The sequence below is a fragment of the Aplidium turbinatum genome, chromosome 15 (genome assembly GCF_918807975.1).
Source record: "Aplidium turbinatum chromosome 15, kaAplTurb1.1, whole genome shotgun sequence".
Taxonomy (NCBI): domain Eukaryota; kingdom Metazoa; phylum Chordata; class Ascidiacea; order Aplousobranchia; family Polyclinidae; genus Aplidium; species Aplidium turbinatum.
This window is the reverse complement of record NC_137486.1, coordinates 1413352-1440702: the sequence shown is the minus strand read 5'-3', so window position 1 is coordinate 1440702 and position 27351 is coordinate 1413352. Positions and strand designations below refer to the sequence as shown.

General features: G+C 38.0%; 1 protein-coding gene and 1 non-coding gene across 2 annotated transcripts in view; one reads left to right on the top strand and one right to left on the bottom strand.

The window, feature by feature from the left end:
• LOC145784197 (lysosome membrane protein 2-like) overlaps positions 1 to 13236 on the top strand; it is an 87421-nt gene extending 74185 nt beyond the window's left edge. Inside the window, exons 13-14 of the mRNA XM_082595971.1 lie at positions 2470 to 2554; positions 11449 to 13236. Of these exons, the coding sequence (XP_082452097.1) occupies positions 2470 to 2532 (63 nt within the window). The 3' untranslated portion in view covers positions 2533 to 2554; positions 11449 to 13236. The remainder of the gene's footprint in view (positions 1 to 2469; positions 2555 to 11448) is intronic.
• A 12049-nt stretch (positions 13237 to 25285) lies between these two features.
• On the bottom strand, positions 25286 to 25388 carry LOC145784909 (U6 spliceosomal RNA). Its single transcript, XR_014291078.1, has one exon. It is a non-coding gene; the product is annotated as a U6 spliceosomal RNA (small nuclear RNA).
• Positions 25389 to 27351: the final 1963 nt, after the last annotated feature.

Genomic DNA, 27351 nt, shown 5'->3' with positions numbered 1-27351 from the left:
ACAAAAGGTTAAGCAATCAATGCGGCAGAAATAGGTGACAAGGGATGGAAAAACTAGAAACAATTTTGGTCCAGTTGTGCTGACATCCTTTTATATTGTAGGCTAATTTTTTTGTTTCGATCAAGTTGTGCTGAAGAGTTCTAATGAACGAAAACCGGTTCCACAACATAAATTAAATTTTATTGAAATACTTTTGTGAGTGTTTGCCTGGACAAATGTTTTAAGGTTCAGACTTTAGGAAAAAAGCTATTGATTTGTTTTCTAGGTTTATAGAAGAATGATTAAAGTTTCATAGAGGATAAAATCACAAACGAATATGTACTATTTCGAATACAAACCAACATGGCGATTCTACAAACAGTTAATACAAGAAAACTGAAGTATTTTGGTCATATGATTAGCAATGATTTTATGCAAATACAACTACTCGAAGGAAAATGAATGGAAAACGAAATAAAGGCAGACCACAAAAATTTGGACTAATGATATTAAAGCCTGGTCAGGACTTGATAACAAAACTGTAAAAGAAAAATTTCACAACAGAGAAAGTTGGTGCTTTACTGCCTCCAACCCTCGACGAGAGGAAGGAACTTAATGATTATGATGTTACTTTCTCACTAAATAGTCTGGTTTAAAACACATAAGAAATTAACTATTGTTATCAAAAATACTCAATTTGACTAAAAGTTTGTTTTCTAGCTTTTCTCGTAGCAAAATCATTCAAAATCTCATCACAATTTATTCGCCTCAGAATGTCACCTTCAATACGGAATACTTAGTGCAGATAACCTCTCTTGAGACTCCACAAAACCTCAAAGCTTCATCTTCTACACTATCCTCCACCCAACTGAAATGTTTATCCCAAGAAAAGCCTGTGTGCAGCTCAATCGCAACCTCATTGGCCCCAAGTTGTTTCACTTAAATAAGCAATGCATAAATGGAGAATGGCACCATCCATGATTTGAGAGTGTGGCGAGGAGAAAGGTACCGATGACCACACAATCTGCAACTGAGCTATCTATCATGAATGGCTGCCCGACACCTGCCCAAACATCTACCCCGAATCACAGCCTCTGCTCAAGGGTTGGAAAAGGCCTCTTCATCCTTGGAGTGGCAAAGAAAGCAAAACGTTCAAACAAAGAAGTTGTTCTTGTGATGCACTATGACGATTAACGAGTCCTATTTGTCATAGCATATGACTGGGGAACAGTGTTTCGAAATCTAGTGCAAACCGTTGCTACCATAGCGAACGTGCAGCATCAGGCTAAAACAGTGCGCTTGTATCTACATTTGTGAACTTAAAGGCATTTTGTTGCCTTGGAAAAGTACTGTAGTAAAAAATGAAAAAAAGCAAGATAAAAAACGTTTAATCAAACTGTTAGCAATCGGCTGAAACGAAATTGACTGGAATTGTCTGCCTCAAATCGTCTTCATTTTTGAAAAGCTTTGTGATGTTAAAACCCAATTTGTCACCTAGGAAAGACAGCAAAAAGACGTTGAAGCATTATTTTTATAAAGTTTCATTCAGACAGTTACCAAAAGTTGCTAAAATCTGGAAAAGTCCGCTAAATGTAACAAAGCAGGCACGATGGCAGTAACATAAAAGTTATTTGTAGTTAAAATGCGTGGCCGCAACTGTCCGAGAAATTTCATTTGTCTTGTAGTGAATTGAGTAAACGAACCGTAATAAAACAAAGAAAAGATGCGCAAAAAGCTTCATTGGCTAATCTGCATTGAGTACACAACAATCACTTAGCTTGACTGAAATAGTTTTGATGAAAATTAAACCAGCTTTTGGCAAGTGCCTAAATCGATTTGATTGTTTTAATGCCCTGAAAGTTGCCCTTGTCACTCTTCGTTTTCACGTGCTTTAGCAATATCTTCAAATTTATGCGGACGTGGATGTCCTCTAATCGTACGTTAGGCATTTTCGAATGTATGTGATAAAAGCTGTAATCTACTGAAACAGATGACAAATTACTCGCAAGCAAACATCATACAACTATGTAAACTTAGGTAAAAACCTAAACAAAATCTGAAATGCTACCATCAACCACGCAGAGTAGCAGAACTACACCAGCTCCTCTGCTTTGTAGAAAGGTGAGCAAACGAACATAAAGGTGAAGCAAAGAAAAGAGTACCAGAAAAAAAGCTGTAGGCCTCAATTGCCAATGATCCTTTCTCGGGAAAAGATTACACAAAGGGACCGAAAATATTTCTACAAGAATAAAGTGTCCGTGGCATAAGTTATCATTAACAAGTTAATTTCTTTTCTGAAGGAGTCCTATTGTAACTAGGGAATTAATAATTGTTTAATACTGTAAATACGTATTGGACTATTGGCGGAGTTATTCTGAATTATGGAATAGAGTGAAGAGTACTTATTTTGGAGGAGTCTTTATTTAACCTTACAAGGAGGCAGCGAGATTGTTTACAAAGGTATCGTTAATCAAATTACATGTCTTACAGTTTTACTTTGAGGAGAAGAAAGAATTCCTGGTGTTAGTCGATGATGACGACGAGGCCGATTGATGACGTGAAGCTGACGGCGCAGGTAATTATCTGATGTTTTATTGATATTATTTTGGGATACCAACAGTCGTCGAAGACATCTTTGAAACATTTGATAGTCCCTTTTATAAAGTTTGGGTGTTAAACACAGTGTTAAAACAGCGAAACATTATTGTCAATATTTTGCTTGTGCAGCAGGTGTGATAAAAAAACGGGTTTGCGTGAATGAACACCGAAGTATCCAACGGTTTCGTAATGTGTTGTGTCAAAGTCGCAGCTCAGAAACAAGTCTGAAACAAGAAAGAAACGAGACTTCACTCCAGAAGAGTTTACCTCCGCCTAGTGAAACCACGCAAGTCTCCAGGGCGGATAAGATCTACCCTGAGCTTGTGCTCCATGCTGGCCCTGACCTCAAGTCCTGGTTACGTAGATTCCTCTCTTTCTTGCATGCACCACTTCACAATTCCAAACATGTGGAGAAGAGCTTTAGCAGTTGTGATCCCTAAGCCTCACAAGCCACCAGAGGACCCAAAGAGTTATCATCCGATATCCCTCCTCTGTGTTCCTTTCAAAATCCTCGAAAGGCTGATCGATTCTCTTGTCAGCCCAATCATTAACCAGGTTCTTCCAAAGCAAGAACGAACCTGAAGCTGGGTTTCGGTACGGAAAATCCACCGTGGCTCTGGTTACGTTCTTGACACAAGACATCAAGGATTAATTTAAGACAAAAAAGTAGGCGCTCTCTTCCTAGATCTTACAGCTGCCTACAACAATGCACGGCACCATGGCCTTTACATATAAGCTGCTTTGCCTGCTTCCTGACCGACACATGGTCCATATGATTATGGAACTTGTCAGGAACAGAAGCTTCACCTTCACCACCAGCAACTCACCCCAGTGTTGTGTGTGTTGCTGGTATGAAGGTAAGTGTGTGGCTGGCTTGCTTATGTAAATTTCAACATCATAGGGTTGTGAGAAACCTGAGTTACTAAACTTTTTCCGCGAAAATTCTTTCAGCCGCGTTAAATCTTGCCTTCTGATTGATCAAAACATCCCATCTGCTGCAGCGACTTGCAGATTACAAATACGCGCACTACTTGGCCCAGTGGTTCTCAACCTTTTTCTATGCTGCCCAAATGGAGCCAAACTCAAACCCTTACCCCTATAACTCAGTGGTTAAGCGCCCCACTCAAGATCAAGCCGCGCTGGTTCGAATTTCGGGGTGTGTGCTTGATCAACGCATTCAAGGACTGTTCTCCATGCTTTGGCACCTAATAGATGGAATAATTCCTCGGCAACAAGCGGAAACTTCACTCGATGACAGGGCCTGCATCAGTGGTTGCATCTTTACAAGTATGCAAATCTGCCAGGATTAAGCTCTCATACAAGATTTCCAAGTCGAGGATAGAGATTCCCCAATCAAAACAACCAACAAAGCGATTTAATAGTTGAGGTTGAAAATCATTGGTCTCGGGCAGCGGTTCTCACAGTTTCTGAGTTTGCAGTATGATTCATAGATTACGACTAGAGATGTACCGATATATCGGTATCGGTGATATCGGCCATTTTTTGAGTATCGGTATCAGCAAAATTTAGCTTATACTGTGGCCGATACTAAACATATAAAAAAGGCGTTTGCTGCGGTTTTTCTACAGAAGCAGAGATATAGATTTTTTAAAGTAGTAACTAACGTCACATTGATGTAAAAAAATAACGACCTGTTCAAATTTTTGATTCCTCACATTCCCATGACTTCTTGCGCGCACCTTTTGGCATTGGTTGCTTACAGTGATTCTTTCACTCAAACAAAACGTTATGTTTCAGCAGTTTTGCGTTGTTCGATTCTTAAGTTGTGAAGGAGACTCAATTTTCCAATATTTATCATTTGTGTTTCTTTTTACTCTCAGCAGAGTACAAAACTTATAAAGTTTTTCATCCATACGACGTCATGAATGAATGAATTAACAATTTCGATCGACACAAGTGGTTTGGTGGTGGTAAACAAATACGTTTTGACTTAGAAGTTCAGTGGAACAAAATATCCATTAATCGATATTTAATATATGTACTGTAGTCAAATTCCATATCAAGAATAAGTCCATATTTTTAAGGTTTACGTCAGCTCCAGAGATCAGTAGGCTTTTTCCAAGATCTTTTACTGATTGGTTCGGTGAGGATTCGTTGTCCCATTGCTCTCATTTTTAGTGAATAGACTCGTTTTCAATTCATTCTTATAAGACATTACGTAATGAAGGAATATGTGATAAGTAGGGCAACCACAAGTCAATAAAGTCAAAATTTTTCTGCCTCGTTCAGAGTTTGTAAAACTAAATTTCAGGCTGACACGAAGAGAGATTTCAAAGTTATTAAGTAAAAAAAAGTCCAATTTCTTGGTTAGGTCAAAATTTTCTTTTAACGTAGTTTTTTTTTCTCTCTGTTGATATTTTATTAAAGCTACACAATTAAGACCTCCCCAATCCCCGGACTTTTGTTTTCATCTATATTGTGACTTTTCTGCATGGGTTTTCAATGCTGATTTCAAAAATATGCATAAATTTTTTTTCGATCAACGTCTGCGAAGTTATTCGCTGTTGCTTAGCAACAACTTTTCATAAAAATTACAAAAATCCACTTTAAAACCTCTTTACTTTTAACCTAGTATGCTGATATCTAGATAATCTGAAAGCATTTCTTCTGCTGAAGAATTTAAAAAAAAATTAATAAAATTGGACGATTGGTACTAGAGTTATGACTGTTTTAGTACCCAGATTATGCAGTCATGCATGACTGATTTTTGTTAATTTATTGTCAAATGATACTAGAAAAATGGTGAAAGTTGCTGTCAAGGAGTTTTTTGGGGGTAAGGAGTTCAAAAAATGTATTAAAAAGTGTCTCAGAGCAACAGAAAAAAAAATTATTAAAAAATTGATACGAACAGTCATGCACGAATGATTTTGTCGCAGTCGCTTCATTCCTACAACGAGATGTACTCCTTAGGCACCACAGACGTTAAATGCCTGGAGTCATAAACAGTATAACGTGGAACCGATTATCTCAATGTTGCTAACATCTGGGTACCCATTGCACTTGATGTTAGAATACACGCTTCATTGCTCGGAAAAAGCTTTGATCAAGTGCAAGATGGTCACGGTCTGCCACAATTTCAATAGCATCTCTCACTCAGCATAATGTAGTCTATGTATCTAAATCATGTAGCAAAAAATGGATTTTAAAAGTCAGCTGAACTTAACGATAACCTTCTGTAATTCATTTCAGGTTTCACTATTGATCAGTTAGCATTTTCTACTTGTTTGATGATAGAACGTATTGTATGCACTTCTACTGTCTAATATTTCGTGTTCCGTGTGTATTCATGTATCCATCATGGAGCTGAGGAAGAAGAAAATGAACAATGGTGGTTTGCTTAGTAATTTGCAGCCTTTAAAACATTTAAAGGAAGGACAATTTAGACCAACTGCTGGAGATGTTCTTCAGAAATACATACGGTATATCATCTTCAATTAAATCCTCATAGCCACCAGAGTGGGAAGCTCGCAGCTTGGGATACAGCAGTATGTCTAGCAAAAGTATGGCAGCCTGCTTGCATTCCACTGATGACAAAACAAAATATCCAAAACAAAATTGTTCGTTTGGTTGATGAATACAAGAAATACAAACATGCCAAAAAGGAATCTGCTGCCTTAATTAAATTTCGAGAAACACTGACAACACGATTTATGATATCTGCTAAGAATGCCGAAAGTCTTTTTAACAAAAACAAAACATTGCTACCAGAAGATAAGGCAGAAGGTATACAGTTCCTTAAATTACTTGAAACAAACCAACCAGCATCTTTAGGACCCCTTGATAGAAGAGATTGAAACGCTTCAAGAATCATGCATTAAAAAATCGAATAAAGTATAATGTATGTTTGTTCCCAGTATGCTTAACAGCCCAATGATTTTTAAAGTAACATACCTATTAATTTTTGATACGGATGCATAAACAAGACGTTTTTTACAGATAAATGCAGATTCTCAGCTATCTACCTCAGGACTTAATTTACTCTCCTCGTCATCTTCTGATGTCATCTTCCCAATAATTTAAGTCGAATTTGCACTGAGAATCTGCATTTATTTGTAAAAAACGTCTTGTTTATGCATCCGTATCAAAAATTAATAGGTATGTTACTTTAAAAATCATTAGGCTGTTAAGCATACTGGGAACAAACATACACCATACTTTATTACCTTTATTCGATTCTTCAATGCATAATTCTTGAAACGTTTCAACCTCTTTCTATCAAGGGGTCCAAGAGATGCATGTTGGTTTGTTTCAAGTAATTTAAGAAGTTGTATACCTTCTGCCTTATTTTCTGGTAGCAATGTTTTGTTTTTGTTAATAAGATTTTCGGCATTCTTAGCAGATATCATAAATCGTGTTGTCAGTGTTTCTCGAAATTTAATTAAGGCAGCAGATTCCTTTTTGGCATGTTTGTATTTCTTGTATTCATCAACCAAACGAATAATTTTGTTTTGGATATTTTGTTTTGTCATCAGTGGAATGCAAGCAGGCTGCCATACTTTTGCTGGACATACTGCTGTATCCCAAGCTGCGAGCTTCCCACTCTGGTGGCTATGAGGATTTAATTGAAGATGATATACCGTATGTATTTCTGAAGAACATCTCCAGCAGTTGGTTTAAATTGTCCTTCCTTTAAATGTTTTAAAGGCTGCAAATTACTAAGCAAACCACCATTGTTCATTTTCTTTTTCCTCAGCTCCATGATGGATACATGAATACACACGGAACACGAAATATTAGACAGTAGAAGTGCATACAATACGTTCTATCATCAAACAAGTAGAAAATGCTAACTGATCAATAGTGAAACCTGAAATGAATTACAGAAGGTTATCGTTAAGTTCAGCTGACTTTTAAAATCCATTTTTTGCTACATGATTTAGATACATAGACTACATTATGCTGAGTGAGAGATGCTATTGAAATTGTGGCAGACCGTGACCATCTTGCACTTGATCAAAGCTTTTTCCGAGCAATGAAGCGTGTATTCTAACATCAAGTGCAATGGGTACCCAGATGTTAGCAACATTGAGATAATCGGTTCCACGTTATACTGTATATGACTCCAGGCATTTAACGTTTGTGGTGCCTAAGGAATACATCTCGTTGTAGGAATAAAGCGACTGCGACAAAATCATTCATGCATGACTGTTCGTATCAATTTTTTAATAATTTTTTTTTCTGTTGCTCGGAGACACTTTTTAATACATTTTTTGAACTCCTTACCCCCAAAAAACCCCTTGACAGCAACTTTCACCATTTTTCTAGTATCATTTGGCAATAAATTAACAAAAATCAGTCATGCATGACTGCATAATCTGGGTACTAAAACAGTCATAACTCTAGTACCAACCGTCCAATTTTATTAATTTTTTTTTTTAATTCTTCAGCAGAAGAAATGCTTTCAGATTATCTAGATATCAGCATACTAGGTTAAAAGTAAAGAGGTTTTAAAGTGGATTTTTGTAATTTTTATGAAAAGTTGTTGCTAAGCAACAGCGAATAACTTCGCAGACGTTGATCGAAAAAAAATGTATGCATATTTTTGAAATCAGCATTGAAAACCCATGCAGAGAAGTCACAATATAGATGAAAACAAAAGAAAGTCCGGGGATTGGAAAGGTCTGCTACACATATACTGATTTTTTGTTGCAATTTCTGTTTTTATTCTGACGTATTAATCCATTTGTTGCAAGTTCTGAGGTAATAAATTTTGTTTCACCCACTACTGACGATTGAATATTAAGTAGGCTAGGCGTGGAAGGCAGGTGACGTTGTCTTTGTTCTTGGTTAGGTGAATGCTCAAACCATTATACATATACTGTAGTATTGAGCTTCAGCTTCCTGATGTTGTCAAATTTGTCTTTAGTTAGCCTATAATTATGCCTAAAGTTAAACAATCACATTCTTCTAAAGTTTGTAATACACTGCTTGATTATGCTTCTGAGTTTACCTCAACACCTAAAGGTGAATGACAGAAGACAGGAACTTCAAAGGCGATAATGTGAAGCATTATTTGATGTCGAAGTAAAATACCGCAGAACCCTCTCAATAATTTCGGGATATTTGTAGACACTCTATATTTATCTTTTGCTGTTTTTCGAGTGACTTTCGTTACCTGTTCGTTAGCTGCTGTGGTGTCGTTGAGTCTTCCACGTTTTTTTTTTCATTTCATTAGAAAAAATAATACATCCTTACATAACGGTTTGATTTCTAATATGCTTTGTATTTCGCATTTGGATTGCAAACGCAGAAAGCGATTGGTCAAAATTTGTAAATTATAAAATCAAAATTTCAAGCTTTTAGGTCAAAAAATTGGTTGCCCTAGTGATAAGGTTGGAAGACATGGTCTAAATGTCTAGCGTGGAAGCTATACACCATTATGGTTAGCGAATCGCAACTGCTCGTTGTATTAGTGACTAGTGAGTGCTCAGCCGTGTGCTGATAACCGGGAAGAACGCTCCTTTCTTCACAATGAGGTTGTCATCTTAGGCGCAACAAGACCATTTATTGATTGATTTAGTATGGATTCGTAGTCCCATTGCTTTCCTTTTGAGCCTACTTTCTCTGCCATGACATTGTTTAAGCTTGATGAGTTTATTACAACAAAAGGTGGAAATTAAATCACAAACTGATAGAACAAGCTTACTAAAAACAACCAAGTTACATGATTTTTTTAAACGTTAAGCAACGTAAAAACGATGCAAAATTATACATTTTTGCTACCTGGTTAGTCTTGTCCTGGCAAAAGCTTCTCAACCAAACGGCAAGCGCCCTTAGGTTGCACATTACTTGTCGAATAATTTTTTTACAACTACACAAATGACTTGGTTTACATTTTACATCTTATTATCAATTATGATAGCCTATTTGGAGAGATTGCGCAAACACTTTATTAATTTTTCAGAAACCCCAATTATGATGTAATGTTTCTTTTCTTCCCTTATACCCCAGTCCTCAACCACGGTGGCCTTTCATTACTAAAACCTACTATTATGACACAACAATGCGGTTGAGATGGGATTCTTGAATCTTTAATAAATTATGCCAATTCAAAGCTTTTTTTAATAGTTTTATGCAAATAAAGTAAAACTTAGCATTTGAAATAATTCCTTGCTAATACCAAAATTGCTTCTTTTAATAACACTAAAGTATCCGCCAAAATATCAGTATCGGCCTAAAAAAGTGATGTCGGTATCGGCCAAAATATTGGTATTGGTACATCTCTAATTACGACATTTAAAAATTGGTTGTGCAATGTGCATTGGCTTAAAAAAGAAGTGATTTGAGAAACTTTGAAGACCTGGGCAGAGAGCAAAACCCTAACCCTAACAACACTTGACATGCAACAAAGCTGTTTGATCGAAATCTTGGCAACCAGTGCCTTAGCCACTTCTTAAGTAGCAATAAAATCAAGCAACAGAGCACTCGTTGCCGTGGATTTGAATACTTTACAATTAATAGTTTGTTATGAAACAATTCAATTCACAACTCGGGTTGGCAGCGCAACGAACTATGAAGCTTTGGAATGTTAGGAAACGGGTGTGGATTACGATACTATTTGATTTAGTAAATGTGTTATAAAATGTGGACTGCGAGGCTTACTGTATTACACATAATTGCCATATCACAAAAAACGTCGCGTATTCGGACAAAGCTGTGCAATTACACGTTAATACTAGATTTACATCATGCCACTAATGTGTGATGTTTGGTTTCAGAGTTTTGACACCAAACAAAACATGTGCTAAAACACCCAAACACAAAAGAGATTCCAGTTTAAAAAAAGATAAACCACAAACATTTTTGTAAAGTGCTTAAACATTTCCAAGCGTGGCCTTCGATTATTTTTGAACGATCCTTTACTGGGTTGAGAGCATACGATCGGCAACTGGGTTGAGAGCATACGATCGGCAACTGGGTTGAGAGCATACGATCGGCAACTGGGTTGAGAGCATACGATCGGCAACTGGGTTGAGAGCATACGATCGGCAACTGGGTTGAGAGTATACGATCGGCAACTGGGTTGAGAGCATACGATCGGCAACTGGGTTGAGAGCATACGATCGGCAACTGGGTTGAGAGCATACGATCGGCAACTGGGTTGAGAGCATACGATCGGCAACTGGGTTGAGAGCATACGATCGGCAACTGGGTTGAGAGCATGCGATCGGCAACTGGGTTGAGAGCATGCGATCCGCAACTGGGTTGAGAGCATACGATCGGCAACTGGGTTGAGAGCATACGATCGGCAACTGGGTTGAGAGCATACGATCGGCAACTGGGTTGAGAGCATACGATCGGCAACTGGGTTGAGAGCATGCGATCGGCAACTGGGTTGAGAGCATGCGATCGGCAACTGGGTTGAGAGCATACGATCGGCAACTGGGTTGAGAGCATACGATCGGCAACTGGGTTGAGAGCATACGATCGGCAACTGGGTTGAGAGCATACGATCGGCAACTGGGTTGAGAGCATACGATCGGCAACTGGGTTGAGAGCATACGATCGGCAACTGGGTTGAGAGCATACGATCGGCAACTGGGTTGAGAGCATACGATCGGCAACTGGGTTGAGAGCATACGATCGGCAACTGGGTTGAGAGCATGCGATCGGCAACTGGGTTGAGAGCATGCGATCGGCAACTGGGTTGAGAGCATGCGATCGGCAACTGGGTTGAGAGCATAAGATCGGCAACACAATCAGTGGATGCTTCACTGCGCGGTGTTGCCACGGCGCACTTGCCACCGCCAGCATGAGTTGTATCAATGAACCCTGAACATCGCCGGCCGACGGTTAGTTCAGTCGCTCCCAAGTGTCGTCCACTAGTGACCACGTTTTATTTTGTTTCAGATTCTTCTATCGCCTCGGTTGCTGAATGACGGAAAAATCTTTACAAGAATCATAGTTTTGTTATTAATTATCATGCGTGTGTTGATTGTTTGGAAAACTTATTTTCGTTCATAATCTAATGTCGAGTAATCGCTAATATCGTGCTCATCGGTGAATTCCATCGCCATCAAGTGGTGGTGTGCAACTTCAACCATCCCTCACATGATTTGCTGGGGCGTCCACCGTCGACAGTGGGTTTATACTTCGACGATTGCTTCAACCACCGTTCAGTGTTACCATTTAAATTTTTAGATGTGTTCACTGTGAGACCTTGAGCTATGCATCTTCTCTCACAAGCCGTATATTGTGCTGCAATGATGACGTCATCTTCCAACATAGTGGCCGTCTTTAAATGATACAAATTCCGCATACCTCGCAAAGCTTGAGAAAGGTTTCTCCAATTGATAGCCTGTGAGGTTTTCATAGTGCATCTATGTATCATCATGTTTTCCTCGATAATTTGTTTATAGTTTGCTGGAGTTTGCAATGCTTTCTGGTTAGCAAAAGAAGGTAGGCTACCTAATACCTATTATGTCAATTCCACATCATTTATTCTTTCCCGTGAGTTATCTCAGTGTTTTCCGAACCCGTAAAACCTTTGGCGCTGCTTGCGGTATCTGGCGCATGCCCAGGCTAGGTTGCTGATGTCAAAGTACATCAGCTCTGAAAGCAGTGGCGTAACCAGATCCATTTTACAGGGGAGGGAGAGCAAGGCTTTTTCTAAGGGGGCAACATTTTCAGTGACGTCGTAAATGAAGGCAGTATAAATGTTAAACTATAATTCTCGCAGTTTGGCTTTTGACTGGTCATACGCACGTTTGTGGCCAGCAAAATAGTTCATGAAAGACAAATAAATAGCCTATTGTAGCAGAGCAGACCCAAGGGAAACATGAAATTGCACATTCTGAGAGCACTTTCAGCCTAAATCAATAGTAAAACTATGTCAAATGATGCTGTAACAGAGGGAAAGGCATATTTTTCTACAGTTTTTCGATAGCTTACCAGTCTGTTACTCAATTGCATATGTAAAATTATTTCGGGAGGAAGGCAATTACCCCCTCTGACTACGCTCCTGGTTGTACGAATTGCACTTGCTGATTCTGGTTTGATTATAATTGAAGGAAAGCGACGCAAAGGACAGTTTCTAATGAACGAACATGCTAATCAAGATAACACATCCTCAATTGTGATGAACTGTGCCGTTTTTTGTTAGATCGAGGAAAACGGATACATTTAACCGAATCTGGTTAAAATAGGCGAACTGCTGTAGGCCACTGCACTGTGAGATACAGAGTTCTAAACAAAAACGGTTCTTCCTGATTAATGTGTCATTAGCTGCATTTTACAGGAGGAATTCCCCCCCCCCCCCCCCCCCCCCCCTTGTTATGCCACTGCTCTGAAGGGAGATTAGGCTACGTCAAATGAGTTTCCTTATAACTATTGACCCAAATCAACTCGTATCATTTTTCATGCTACCTGCTGGCATGTTACAATCGAACGATTCCTAAAATGTTCATAATGTTGTTTCACTATACCGCAATGTTTGGATCCATTATGTTATATTTACAATTTGTTGATCAATCCAGTTTGTTTTTATTTCTAACCAGCTAAACGAGAAACAATATATACCAAACATAGCAGAGGCATAGAAAAGGCTAGAAGCGACACAACGCGGACGTTATAACGTGCATGATACCAAAGCAGGACAATCAGTTTAAAATATGACACGGTCGCAACACCTTAGGAGAATTTAAAAGAATTAGAAAAAAAACGAATCGTGAAAAAATGGCAAGTGAAACTTTTTAAAAATTTATGTTGGCTATTAGTATGAGTAAAAAAAATAATAAAAGCAACACTTTCTGATGAACTTCAATTATATGTAGAAGGGTTGGAGTCAGATCACATAGGATCGATGTCAGTCAGTAGTCCAGTCGCTGAATGATTTGACCCGGAAAAAAAAATAATAAGCTGAAACTTTGTCAGGTGGTTCGATTGGTGAGGTGGAGTCACCAAACAAAAGCCCCATGATTCCTGTTTGGGAATAGTGAGTTTTGGCCATTTTTCTATAATGGCAGCAGCTCCCATAGGCCAAAAATTCGAAATCGTCTAAAATAAATCTTTTATACCGTACCTCATTAGAAAGATACTTTAATGCTGAATCGCTTTAAAATAAGAACTATGATTAAAAAATACACACGTCATTTGAAGTTATAAGAAGACTTGTGCAACTGTTGCAACAAACAGTGTACCAGCCTCATTCTTTAATCATATATCGATTTCGCTATGTTATTAGCCATTAGGGAGACTGGGGTAAGATGAGCAACCCCTGTTTTTGGAAAAACGAGTCGGCGGATTTTTTTGTTTATTCTGGATATATCACTCATAATGCCACTTCATTCAATGTATTTGTTATGTCCACTGAGAATTGCATTTTACAATGGCATGCAATGGTATTGGTAGTGTCGAAAATTCAATTTTTTTTTTTTACCAACAGCAGAATAACTTTATTGTTACACTATGTAAATGAAATCTGTTTTTTTGTATTGGCATAATCATCCCTGGGCATAATGCCTCGCAATTATACAAACAACCTGACAGGGGATGCTTCAACTTAATCGAATTGCTCAACTTACCTCAGGTCATTGCTCAATTTACCCCATACAATTTATGCCGGGGTAAGATGAGCAACACGCAAATAAGTATCAATATACAAAGATGTGCAATGGGGTAAGTATCAATATACAAAGATGTGCAATGGGGTAAGTATCAATATACAAAGATGTGCAATGGGGTAAGTATCAATATACAAAGATGTGCAATGGGGTAAGTATCAATATAATCGCAAGGTGATAAAACTCAATCTAAAATGTAGCTGATCCACTAGGGCTTTAATTTCACCCTATTAAAATTTCCCATAACATTTTGTAAACGCGACTTGGCAAAAAGGTGCTCCTGCTGCCCCACCCCACCCTAAATACGGACTATAAGGCGGAATCCACCATTAAGCTTTAGCGTGGTGGATTTTTGTGAGGAGTGACATGCAGTGAATTATTCCATGGTTAAGCCAAAGCTTATGAAAAAGCATACAATTTTCCATTCGAAGTTACTCCTCAAACTGCTTTTGGAAAACTCAATAGCCTACATAAACAAGTCTCCATAAAAGTGGAAAATTAAGTCCAATTGTGTAGAAATTTAAAAGTTGCTGAATCTATAATTTTTAGAATGTTTTATCCAGAATTACTCTCAAACCAATATTGTCATATTTTTGACATTACCTAAACTTTTGACATTACCTATTTTTGACATTACTTAGACATACACCACACTAAAAAAAAAAGGTTGACCGGTAAGTAGCAAAATTGTAGAAATTATGTCAAAAAATGTGAAATACAAGATTTTACATTTTGGGACATTTCAAAAAAAACACCGACCTAAATAGTAAAGGATCACTTGTAGTTGTAACAAATTTAAGTTCATAATTTTTTTTAAATCTTGTAACCAATGTCCAAGTACTAGCATTTCCATATTTTATATTAGAATAAGTCAAAGATATTTTGTCATCGTCGTTATCATCATCACTTGATTCGTAAATTTCGACTATCTAAAATTAATAACATTGATCTTAAAGATATGAAATATTTGATCTGGCACCTGACATATGATTTGCTTCTGTTGTAGTGAATTATTATAATTATTAATTACGTTTTATTCTTAGGTTCATCTTTATTGACTAAAAGCTTGATTGCCCAAGAAATACAGAACAGTTCACCTCTTTATTTTCACATCCTTCACCATGACAACCACTGCATGCTGTTACACAACTGAGGCCATACTTCTTACATGAACATCTCTTTGTACCACATTGATTCTTCGTTGATTGGCATTTGCATCTTATAACCTGCAGGATACATTCTTGAACAACCTCATTGTCCGTCATTATTGGAAAATAATTGTTGTCTTCAAGTTTCCAGCCCCATTCCTCTTCCTTTGACTCTATTTCGCTATTGCCTAACAATTTCCATATGGTTACTTGATGTGCACGAAGAGCATGGTAATAAGCTGCTCTGCTTGTTGGTGGCATTTTTTCTGGTTCCAACACACCTTTGGTTGCCATCTCCATATACTTTCTATGTCTTAAGTAAAAGTAATATGAAACAATGACTTATTACAGAGATGTATAAAAGACTAAGGAAATTATCTTGAATTGCCTCTCTTCTGCGTTAATTTAGTTAAAAGTGTTCGTCTAGTCTCTGGAGTATGTCGTTCATACTAATTATGCTTAGATGCGAAAAAGATGTGAAACTATCTTTGTATTTCAAGCATACTTACTATACTATTACATTCAACACCATGACATTCACCACACGAAGAAACACATGCCATTCCATACTTGCGACAGGTGCAAGTTTTCGTTCCACATGGATTTTTTGTTGTTTTCCTACATCTGCATCTAATTACTTTGGTCAATGCTTCTGGTGCTATATGCATATATCCGTCATTATTGGGACAAGTTCGTTGTTGCTGTTGTTTCTCCATCCCCATTCACAAACATTGAATTTAAATTCTAAAGACGTAACCCATGGAAGTAGGCTGCTCTTTGGCTTGGTGGTAGCTTTTCTGGTGCAATTATCCCTTTGCATGCCATATGCATGTATTTGCCATGTCTAAAAGTAAACAAAGATCAATATTATATACACCATACATGGTATCTAGAATTGGACAATATCTTAAAAGTGTAAACATTATTATATAATCCCTATGTAAAAATACATACCTGAATGTAATAAGCGTTGAATCTTCATTGCCACCATACCAGATCTTGAATGCAGCTATAGATGCTTCTCCGACCTCATTTTGGGAACTCCAGATATTGCTGATAATTGCAGAATTCTCTTTTCATCTATGGTTGTACGATCAAATCCTAACCGAGCAGCACACAGTAAAGAGGACTGCAAAAAACTTCACCATAATTTGGACAGATCTTGCGATCGAGCAAACTCACAACCATTGCATTGTAACGCATTTCAGTTGGTTGCTCAGCCAAGTGGTTAGAGCCCTGACCAGGGATGGAGGAACCACGTGGGCCTGGGCCCACCTACTTTATTTTCTGGGTGGGCCTGGCCCACCCACTTTTGAAAGCCAAATTTCTTTGAAAAGGTAGCGAAAACGGCAAATCAGAGGGGGAGTTACAAAAAAAATTTCACTCATTTGATACACACTAGTTTGATTAAAGTAATTATATGTAATCCAATCTTCAAACTTTTCTGTTGAGTCCATTATTGATGTGCAGCACGTGTGGGTGTGGTTGCGTGTGACTGGTGGAGTAACATATCAATCAATATACTGTAATTATTTTCTAGCTATGCTCTTTATAATGGTTAGAACAGTGATATCATTACATATGCACGTACTGTATAATGCTGCATATTATTACTCCCAGGTGGTATTATAACTGTGTGTGTATTGTTGCCTTTTTATTTTGTGTACATCGCCACATTTGACCAAATTCGGCCCAAAACTGGAAAATTTTGCCTGTTGGCATGAAAGGCAATTATGAAAACGCAATGTGTAAACCAGGGGTCGGCAACCTTTTTCTAACTGCGGGCCAAAGCCAAACTTTACATGGTCTTGGCGGGCGTAGCCTATTAATACCAGTTTTGATAGATTCAGAGGCATGATTTCAAGGCGTTGAAGTAGCCTAATGCCTTCAGAATATCGGCTAGTAATATCCTAGATGGGAATCAGCTGAACAAATTCTTAACACATCAAAATCTTATTTTACTGCACGCACAAATACTGCCAACTCAACAGTAGGCTTATCTGTCGTGTCTGTGCTCTCATCTATTGCCATTGCGAAAAACTGTAGATATAGCCTACAATAACTTTTTGCTAGATGTTACGTTCTCCGACATCTCTTCTTTTGTCGAGTTACGGTTCTTGTTGAAAGACTTAGGCCAATATCTGAAAAGTAACTTAGTTTTTTTTTTCTCTGGACATACGTCTTCAGAGTTCAATTACATCATCTTACACCTTTTCCCAAATTCTCCATCACTATACGATTTCTTGTCTTTTGCTATTGATTGTGCTACCTTGTAGCACGCAAAAGAATTTTCTGATTCATTGGTTTTCCTTTCCTTTGTAACAGAGAAATTTGCTGTTTTAAACCTATTTTTGAGTAGATTAACTTTGCCGTTCCTTTGTTTCACCCATTAACTTGGAAAAAATAATATGATTTATAACCTATCATAATGGCGCTTTATGTTGAGTTCTTTGTTTATACCAATGGTTCCCAACCTTTTTGTAGTCACGGACCCCTTTAGACAAATTATTCATTCTGCGGACCTCTACCTAAATTTTGCCTGAAACTCAATTAACATACTATTGACTCTTTTAATAATTATGCTTTGTTTGTTTGTTTATCTTTATCCTGCATTACGGGAAAGCGGACGTGAGCGCTATGCATCGGTGTACGCCTTCCGACGTACACCTGACCCACGCTGCAGCCGACGGCAATGTCTGTTTCCGGTTGTCTACTTATGACTTAAATTTGGTACTACCCATTACTCGAAATCGATCACTAAGTAGAGGCAATTATCGTAAAGTTTCTTGCCCAGAGAAACAACAGCAAGTGCGGGTGGCTGGAGTCGAACATGCAGGTTCTCGACTGCGAGCCCAACGCGCTAACCACTCGGCCACGGCTGCCGACTACCGTACTCAACTACTGTTGGCTACTGTGTCATATTGCATTGCCGCTATGACTCCTGCGGCAAATATCAGGCAGTTGCTCAAATAAGAAAATGAATGAATTGTTCAAGAAATGTCAGCAATATTAAGGTGACCCAAAGTGCAATGCCGAAACTTTTTCAAAAAGCAAATTTAATGAGAGGGCTGTTGTTGCCTTTCCTGAACTAAACGACTGAACTTTGGTTGCACTGCATGGTTTCTATTACGTAATAGACGAGCCAATCTTGATTTGACTGTAATCGACATTGTGATGGATGTAGTTTAAGGTCAATATAGGCAGGGCCTATGAGAGGGAGGGTACGGCGTACCCTTGAGGCCCAGGTCTGTGTTTTTTGGGCGGCCCAAAATCGTGGTTTTATAGTTTACGCGCAAAAATGTTTGGTTAAAACCATCCTAAACGACTGATTTCAAGCATAAAAGTTATTTTTTAGTCCATGGGGCCCCGTAATCTAGCAAAATGGCCCAGAAAGGTAATCGAGTGCTTTGCGAGCAAATTAGGAGCCCAAAGTGGTAATTTAATGCTTTACGTGCAAAAATGTTCTGGAGCACCCTAAGTTAAATCATAAAAGTTAGTTATTCTCCTGTCCCGCGAGGGGCATAGTGTAGCAAAAGCAGGTTTGAGAAAAAGCCCGGGTGTTTTTGTTTTTTTGTGTGTTTTTTAAAAACTATTTGACAAAAGTAGTTTCACGCTTATTTCACTTCAAAATGAATTTCGGAGTTGGAGCTGGAGAATACTTTCGGAGCAGTACTGGAGCCGGAGTAAAAAATAGTGACTTCTCTGGTTCACCTCTGCTAGTGCTGGGCATGTGGTGAATGCAAAAGTTAATGAAGAAAGGTTAGGATTGGTCAGATGATTAACTAGATTATGTTTTAACAAGATGTTATGTTTGAGCCTTGGTAGAGAGCTTGGCTTGTAGCCTACCAGAAAATACATATAACACTCAGTAACGTTAATGGATTTAACATTAAACACATAAAAAAAGACATGAAAAAACTACTAAATCCAACGTTTTCGACACCACATATGTGAGCAAACTCACATATGTGGTGATTGATCACATATGATTGATCACATATGTGACTGATTGATCACATATGTGATCAATCAGTCAAGTTTATTTCGAGCATATAGCTCCACATTTTTGATATGGAAACTACATCATGAAGGCACCGAAAAAACCATGTGGTTATCTAAGTCAAGGTGCCCTCACTGAACCCCAGGTTGGGAACCACTGGTTTATACAAACAGAAACGCTGCAAATCAAAGACATGGGCCTAATAAAATGATTAATGTAAAGTACTTGTTCTTCCATTCGATTATACTGTAATAAACCACTGGCCTGGCCACATATTATTATAGTTTGTAAAGGAGCAGCGGGCGGGTGATTTTTCTTGGCGGGCCGTAGGTTGCCGACTCCTAGTGTAAACGATTTCAAATATTAGGAATGCAACAATGTTATGGGGGTCTGGGGGGCTCGCCCCCCAGAAGTTGGATTTGACTTTGACTGCTGCGCCTCTGGGCCCACCTACTTTTAAAATGGTTCCTCCATCCCTGGCCCTGACTACTCCAAATGGCTCAGATTTGGTACTGCTCAAGAGCATGCGGCTGTGTTTAAGAAGACACTTATTGATACGCTTGAAGCTGGGCACGAGTGTTGGCTTCCTTTTGCCACTTTTGCCTTCATGTCCACTATATTAAATCTTCAATTGCGATCAGAATGTCTGGATAGTAGGCTACAAAAAAGAATTTAAAGCAACAAATGAACTGACTGGAGTGCGAATGTCATCGAGATCAAAGCCAGTTTCTTATTTAAAGAATGTTTGAAGCTGATCGAGTTGTTATTTAAGTTTTACGTAGGAAAGAAAAGTCTGGACGAAAACATTTTTAAATAATTACTGAAATTGTCTGAAAAGTGGTCATTAAGAAAAGCCTCGCAAAGCAGCACTTAGCCTTTTCCCGTCAGCCCGGCAAGCTACATCCAAGTGTACTTGAGACAAGAGCGCAAGTACTGTAATGATGTTGTTAGACAAAGAAATTTTGCCTTTTTAGGATAAAAGGTTTTTGAAACATTTTTGTTGACATATATTCAATGTATTTGCACGTAAAGTACTTGAATTCGTATCCTACCAAATTGTTAGGGTCGAGAGGTTTTATGGAGAACCGCTTGAAGTTTCTGTAACGCAACTCCAGTCAGCTGAACAGATGATCACAATGAAATACTGTGTGGGATTATTAGCGTCAAAAGCCAGCATCGCGATGGAAGAAGATTAGGAGACAATCGAACAGAAATATTTTGTTACATCCAACCTTGACGGGAAGCAGGAAAATGGAAAGAAAAAAACTAAGAAGTCAGAATTGAACGTTTAGAGGTAAATTTTAAAAGCTATCATGACGGCACAATGTATAGGACTATCATATGTTTCTTTTTTGGAAAATTTGTTTCTTTTCAGCAAAATGGTTAGAACGCCTGGTTAATCTAATCAAAAAATAAAGAGCCCAAAATGTAGATACCAAACTCATGTTCAGCAAACAAACGTTTCGAAAACTATACTGTCTTCATCTTCAGTGTTATAAATGTTATTTATAGACTTATTTAAATTATAAACATTTATAACACTGAAGATGAAGACAGTGTAGTTTTCGAAACGTTTGTTTGCTGAACATGAGTTTGGTATCTACATTTTGGGCTCTTTATTTTTTGATTGTTTCTTCTCCTTGATGAATTGTCCTCAGAAGACACTTAATAAGTTAAAATATCTTCCTTTTTGCATTTTGAGTTTTCTTGCATATATTTTCAACAGGATTTTATTTTTATGTTGCTTTTCAGCTTGTGGTTGATTTCTTTTAGGCTTGTAATTAATTTTCAAATTCTTAGTGTAACGAATACCAATGGAACTTAACATGCTGAATACTGATTCATAAATTCTTCAAGAAATCGGCGTAGTCTTCCTTCTTGAACTGCTGTTGCAAACTATCCTTCACATTCTATATTAGTGTCCGCCCGATAGCACGTTGGTTAGCACGTGACTTCGTGAACGAAGAAGCTTCAAGATGGAGCGGCAGTGGTTCTACTCTCGGGGAGTAGAACTTTAGTAGCATGCATTCACACCCCGAGAGTAGAACCAATGCCGCTCCATCTTGAAGCTTCTTCGTTCACGCTTGAGTCCTCCATTTAGATTTAGCGGCATCAAATGGATGGAATAATTCCACGGCAAAAATACTTCAACAAAAAGCCGCAGGAAAGCACAAAGACAACAAAATGTTTAACCTCATAAACAAGGCTGACTTCACTTTAATCTACAACCTGTCTGTGACCCAATTACTGTAAACAAACCATCAAATTGAATTTTTCTTGCATCAAACTTGTACCTTTGCACAGAACTATTTTTAGTATTTGATGTAGACTAATATTAGGCTACAATGAAATCATAACCAATGTTCTTTCAGTACCATCGTTACGCTAATAACTGGTTTCCGATGCCGAAACAGAAACCTCGTAAGGTTGCAAGTACCCAGCAGGCTTTTGAAGTTGTACCGATGAAGAAATTAAGAGTCCAGGTGCATAACGATCAAACTCCATTATTTCTGATTTTTAAATTTTACCATCTCCCATTGTGTTAACATCGAAAGTTTTACGTAGCAGCTTTTTTTGCGGCAAAACGGTCAATATCTCCCAAATTAAGGCTTTAAAATAACAGGGTTCAGCCACAAAACGATCAATCTCAAACTTACTTTTCTGTTTACTCGAAAAGTTGGTTTTGGTAGTTTGATCGTTTTGCACCTGGACTCTTCAAATGTAGGCTAGCATCCTAATGAATATCTGAAATAAGCTTCCGCTTACCAATTGCATTCTTTTACATTTACTTTCTGTAGATACTAAATCGAAGCTTAACATTCGGCCCAAATTGCAATACCAAATACAAAAGCTTCTAAAGTTAATGATGCTATATTTTGCATTCTTAGAAAAATGTAAATGTGTTTCCAAATACTACACTATACAAATTTCCTAAACTGGTAAACTGTTGAAAACTTATGGTAAATATTGATTTGTCCAAATAACTAGACATTTTTTCGCAAATGGTTTTATTAATAACTGCAATAGCAGGATATAGAAAACAGGGGCGTTGACAGGGGGGTCTAGGTGTTACTTTTGGACCCGGGCCCGGAATATTTAAGGGGCCCGGATTTAAACGATTCCCCGCGACTTCAAACATTATCAAGATCTTAATATAATCAGATCTAAAGGAATTGCCATCAGAGGTTAAAACAGCCATTTCAGGCGTCAGATGGTAAAGTACCAGGCCCCTTTCCGGGTATAGTGATTTCCCTAACCACAATTTTTTTTTCAAAAACACGAAATGTCTTTCTGCACCCACACTTTACTTCTGAATATATATATTTTTTGGTAGGCTAGTAATCACTTCTAGCTACTTGCGTCTACTTTACAAAGAATTAATTTCAGCCGAAAACTCTTAACAACTTTAAACATGCAGACAATAAAGATTGTAATTGAGCGCAAGGATTTCGCGGTTTACGGAGAAATCCATATTGCGTAATTGCGCGGTTGGGGAAATTCGTGGATACAACAAATCTGTTTGAATATAATAATATATATGTATATGAAATCAAATATAGTTATTAGTCTTTAAACCCTTGACAGCTTGTTTCACCTAAAAGCAGGATCATCAGAAGGTCCTTATTCAAGTAGAATCATATTCCTCTTAATTTTCTACTTTGAACGGTATGTGTCATCCTCATTTTAACAGCACATCAATAAAAGTTTGTACTCAACCTTTATATTCATGACATTGTCGATGAAGGGGGCCCGAAAATAAATTAGTACCGGGCCCGAGAAATCTTGTCAACGGCCCTGATAGAGAAGCAAAAAAACTATAAGGTTACCACTACCCAGCAGGCTTTGAATCCTGCCCACGAGACCTGTATGGCTGTTACAGAGCTATCGCTATAGGTTATTTTCTATACTCTTGTTAGTCCGGTATTAAATTTGTATCTTCAGACAATGAAAGACATCAGCAGAGTAACATGAACCATTCAGGACAAAGTTTATGAGTAGGCTAAGCCTCTGGTAAACTATTTGCTATTTTTAACATCCTGGCAGTGATAGACTGCTTGAGTTTCCTATTGGCAAGGATGCCACAGCTGATCTGCCTACTTAATATTTTAATTTGTAAAATAAATCAATGTGCATCAAGGTATCCAGAACAGAATGACATGGAATAGCACAAACTTTCATGCCAGGCAAAATAGCTTGTCAGCCCTCCGCACCATCGGAGGTGGATGGACGGAGAACTGATAAGGTCAATCGCCTTGGAACGAGCGTCGCTTGTTGCTTGAGAAGGGAAACAACCTTCATAGGTTCGACAGAGACTGCAAGCAGACATGTAGAATCTGAAGAAACAAATCGAATTAAGCAATTTTTTTTAGTTTTAGTACAATGTTTCGAACTATTTTCTAGTCAAGTCCTCAAGTAGGTCGAGACCAGTTATTCCGTGGGGTGGAAGGATGTGTAGTGATAGTATATACAGGCTAATGGTCTCAAGTTCAAATTGCTCTGAGGGCCAAATGAATACTTGTAAATTAACCCAAGAGCCACACCTTTTTTTCATTGAGGAAAGTTATGTCTGTCTCCCTGGCCCGTTCCACCATTCTCAATTTTGCAGACGAGTCTTACAGAGTTTTCGATCCACACTTTCATTACACAGGTACCTCGACTTGCCAGCCTGACCCCCGCGGCTTGCGCTGGTGGACTTTCCCCGGGTACAGCGCCATCTCAAAATCACACCGCCCTTCGCTGCCGCGTGTGTGGCAGGCCGGTTTTTTGAAGTCACTGACCTGGCTATGTTTATTGTGTTCTTCTCGCCGTGTCAATTATTTTTCAAACGTACGTTTTTGATGCGAATAAAATAGTTCATCGCCGTTCAATAAACAAAATAAAACCAAATAAGGACGCAATAAAAGATGTAATAAGGACGCATCAAGAATGTAAAATCACAAAAAAAATGTCGTAGTAATAAGAACAAAGAAATAAAAAATACTGTAAAAACGGAAAAAGAAATGCAAACGTAACGACCTGAACCGGGGGGGGGGGAATCTTGCAACCGACTTTCAAAAAGCATGATAATAATAAAATGAATCTTTGAAGAACTGACTCGCAAATAGGCTGCCAAGGTTGCTATTGCGATAAAGGCACAAAAAGTGAATAAGCAATGTGATTGTGATGTAACAATATGGGTTTTTCGCACGCAATGCCAATAAAATAGCGGGACAGTAAAGCCTCAGAGTTGGGTGAAGTTTGAGGGGCATTTTTTTAATTTATTGAGAAATTTACGACTGAAGTTAAGTGGACAGTGAATAAGATTGAGTTTTAATTGTTATATATTTGAAAGTTTATAAATGCATCGCAGGCCGCACCAAAACGTCCTCGCAAGCCTCATGCAGTCCGCTGGTCGCGTGTTTGAGCGTCACCTTCGACAGGTCAAGGTTTGAGACCCTTGATGTAGGCCAGGGGTCACCAAATGGCGGCCCGCCACGCTGTATCGCTTTGGCCCGCGGAAGGTATCAGCGTACAAGTATAACCAAAAATACTTTTCTTGAGGAGTTAAAGAGCACGAAGGCAAAAAATACTTTCCGGGAAGCATATTTTCGCTTTGCATACGATTCCACCGACCGACCAAGCAGATTATAGTTCTAGGTGGGGGTTGCTTAAAGCTATTCCAATGCGATGTCCGGCCACACTCCCAGTGGTTGATTAAAACGTCTGTTTTCGAATTTCGAAAATGTCGAGCATAGGGTTGCTTATTTTAAGTTTGCAAATGTCATGTAAACACTAGTGTGCGCTTCACCGTTATTGTGTTTCACGATTAGTGTTCTTTTTATGCAAGTTTTTGTTGGCAAAATAGGTCGGTGTGCCAACTCAATTTGTAATAAATTGGCAAAATATCATATATAAATTTAAAGACTTTTTCTGATTGTAGCCTATTATGAAAATATTTAGCTTAGTACTGCAAAATGTTTTTTTTCTTCTTTTTTTAAAGAAATATAGAACGCTTCATGATTTCACGTGTCATCCTTGCGCAGGGGCCATGCTAATCTTCTCTGTATCGTTCCAATTTTAGTATATCTACTGCCGAAGCAAGTTATGCAAAATGTTATCAATCAACAAATTCTTGCCACACTGATAAGCATCGCAAGTGACAGTTGTCTATATCAAAAGAAAGACGGTTTTATAGACTCTCACAAAAAAGGTTGAAAAACCAACTCATTGCTTTTTTAAAGGGAAGACTGTTCATGAATTACGATAGAATTACGATTTTTGGGTGATTTCTACAAGCATTTGTTTCATGGTGCCTGGTTTCTTTTTTCCTGTTATTGGAGCCTATTTTTCCCTGATATGTTTGTAGGTCACTATAGTTGCCTGTATTGCAATGTGTCAAAAATTTCCTTGTTTAATAAAATTGTTAATTGCAAGATATCTTTTGTGAAGCGAAGTGACAACACCACTCTTGCTTGGCGATGAATATTCTGATGAAACCGCTCGCCTCGCTATAAGTGCGCAAAACAAGTGGCCTCGTTTATTAGGCATTGTTAAATAAGTCAAAAGTGTTGTTAAAGGAGCTTGGCCTGGCAGTAGCGCTGTTCGATTAATTTTGTTGCTGCGGTATTCTAACATGAACAACATGTAACGCTGGATACTGGGTACGAAATGCGTTCTTTTTCAGCATAAGAGTCAACCTACCTAACATTTTAATAGTGCGGCCCGCCACAGCTCTCCTTAGTGCCAAAGTGGCCAGTATGCAAAAAGGTTGGTGACCCCTGATGTAGGCTATTGTAGTCTGTAGCTTATGTGCCTTCTATCTATGCAGCTGACCTACGTATTTATGCAAATCAGGAGTTTCCAATCTGATGCAGATATATAGACAAAAGCTCACAACTACTTTGGCATAATGTAGGTTACGTGTTTCTTCTTCAATTGTCTTGCCTGAACCAGGCATCGACAGCGTCGGATGAGTAATTAGGGGGGCCCGCAAAAGTCAATAAAGTCAAAAATTTTTAAGGACTTTGTCTATCCACGAATCAAAGAATGAAATTGTTTGCAGCACCTAGGGGAGTGTTTCTAAGAATTTTATAGGTTAAAATTGACAATAAAGTCAAACATTTTAAGAAAGTCAAAATTTGTCAATTTATGGCTTTTGACAAACTTTTTGTGTTTCTTGAGAGTAATTTTTGTCAAAACCCTCGTGGAAGCATTGTAAATCAGGAACTGCGACACAATTAAACCATATTAACCCAAAATAAATATGCCCACGGATGAGCAGTAACTTTTATCGCAAATTGTCCATTGTTTAGTCATTGTTACGTATTTAAATAATTTTTATAAAACACTGCCTCTTTACAAACGTGGTCTTTTCGAAGATCAACGGTTTGGATTTTAGGAATAGCCTACAGCCCTACAGGCATTCTGTAATACAAAATGCCTCAGCAAGCCTCGTCTTCAGCAAAAGTTAGACAGATTTGTGAAGATTTTCCTATCGCCAAAAAAACACGACGCACTTTTTGTAACCCATAAAACACCTTGACTTTTCGACAAAATATTACGTTTGGATAACTGGTATCAATTCAAGGAAGAACTGTGCCCTCTACAAATAAGCAATTTTGTTAGGTCAAAATAAAGTCAAAATTTGATAAAAATAAAGTAAAAAAAATTTTTTTTTAAGTTAAAATAAAAATGGCCCTAGTAATTGTACCAAGTATTCCTATGATATATTGTATGAATGATTGTTTCTGCCTTGTCGTTAAATTGTTTCAGGTGAGTTTGTCTTTGCTTGCCATGTGCTCAAGACGTGCACCTTGCATTTGTGCAATATCATTATTGATGTAAAATTGGATTTCTTTAGAAGTTTGAGCCACAAGTTTCGATTTAAAATTGAAGTTACATTTCAAATATTTTTTCTTCCAAGACCATACAAAGGATTTATTTGTGCAAGGTGCATCTTTGTGTAGTAGGTATTATGCATTTTCACTAAAATTCAAAAACTCATCTGAGTTGTTCCCACTTCTCCGTAGCCTTGACTATAAGGTTTGTAAAAGGCACATTTTAC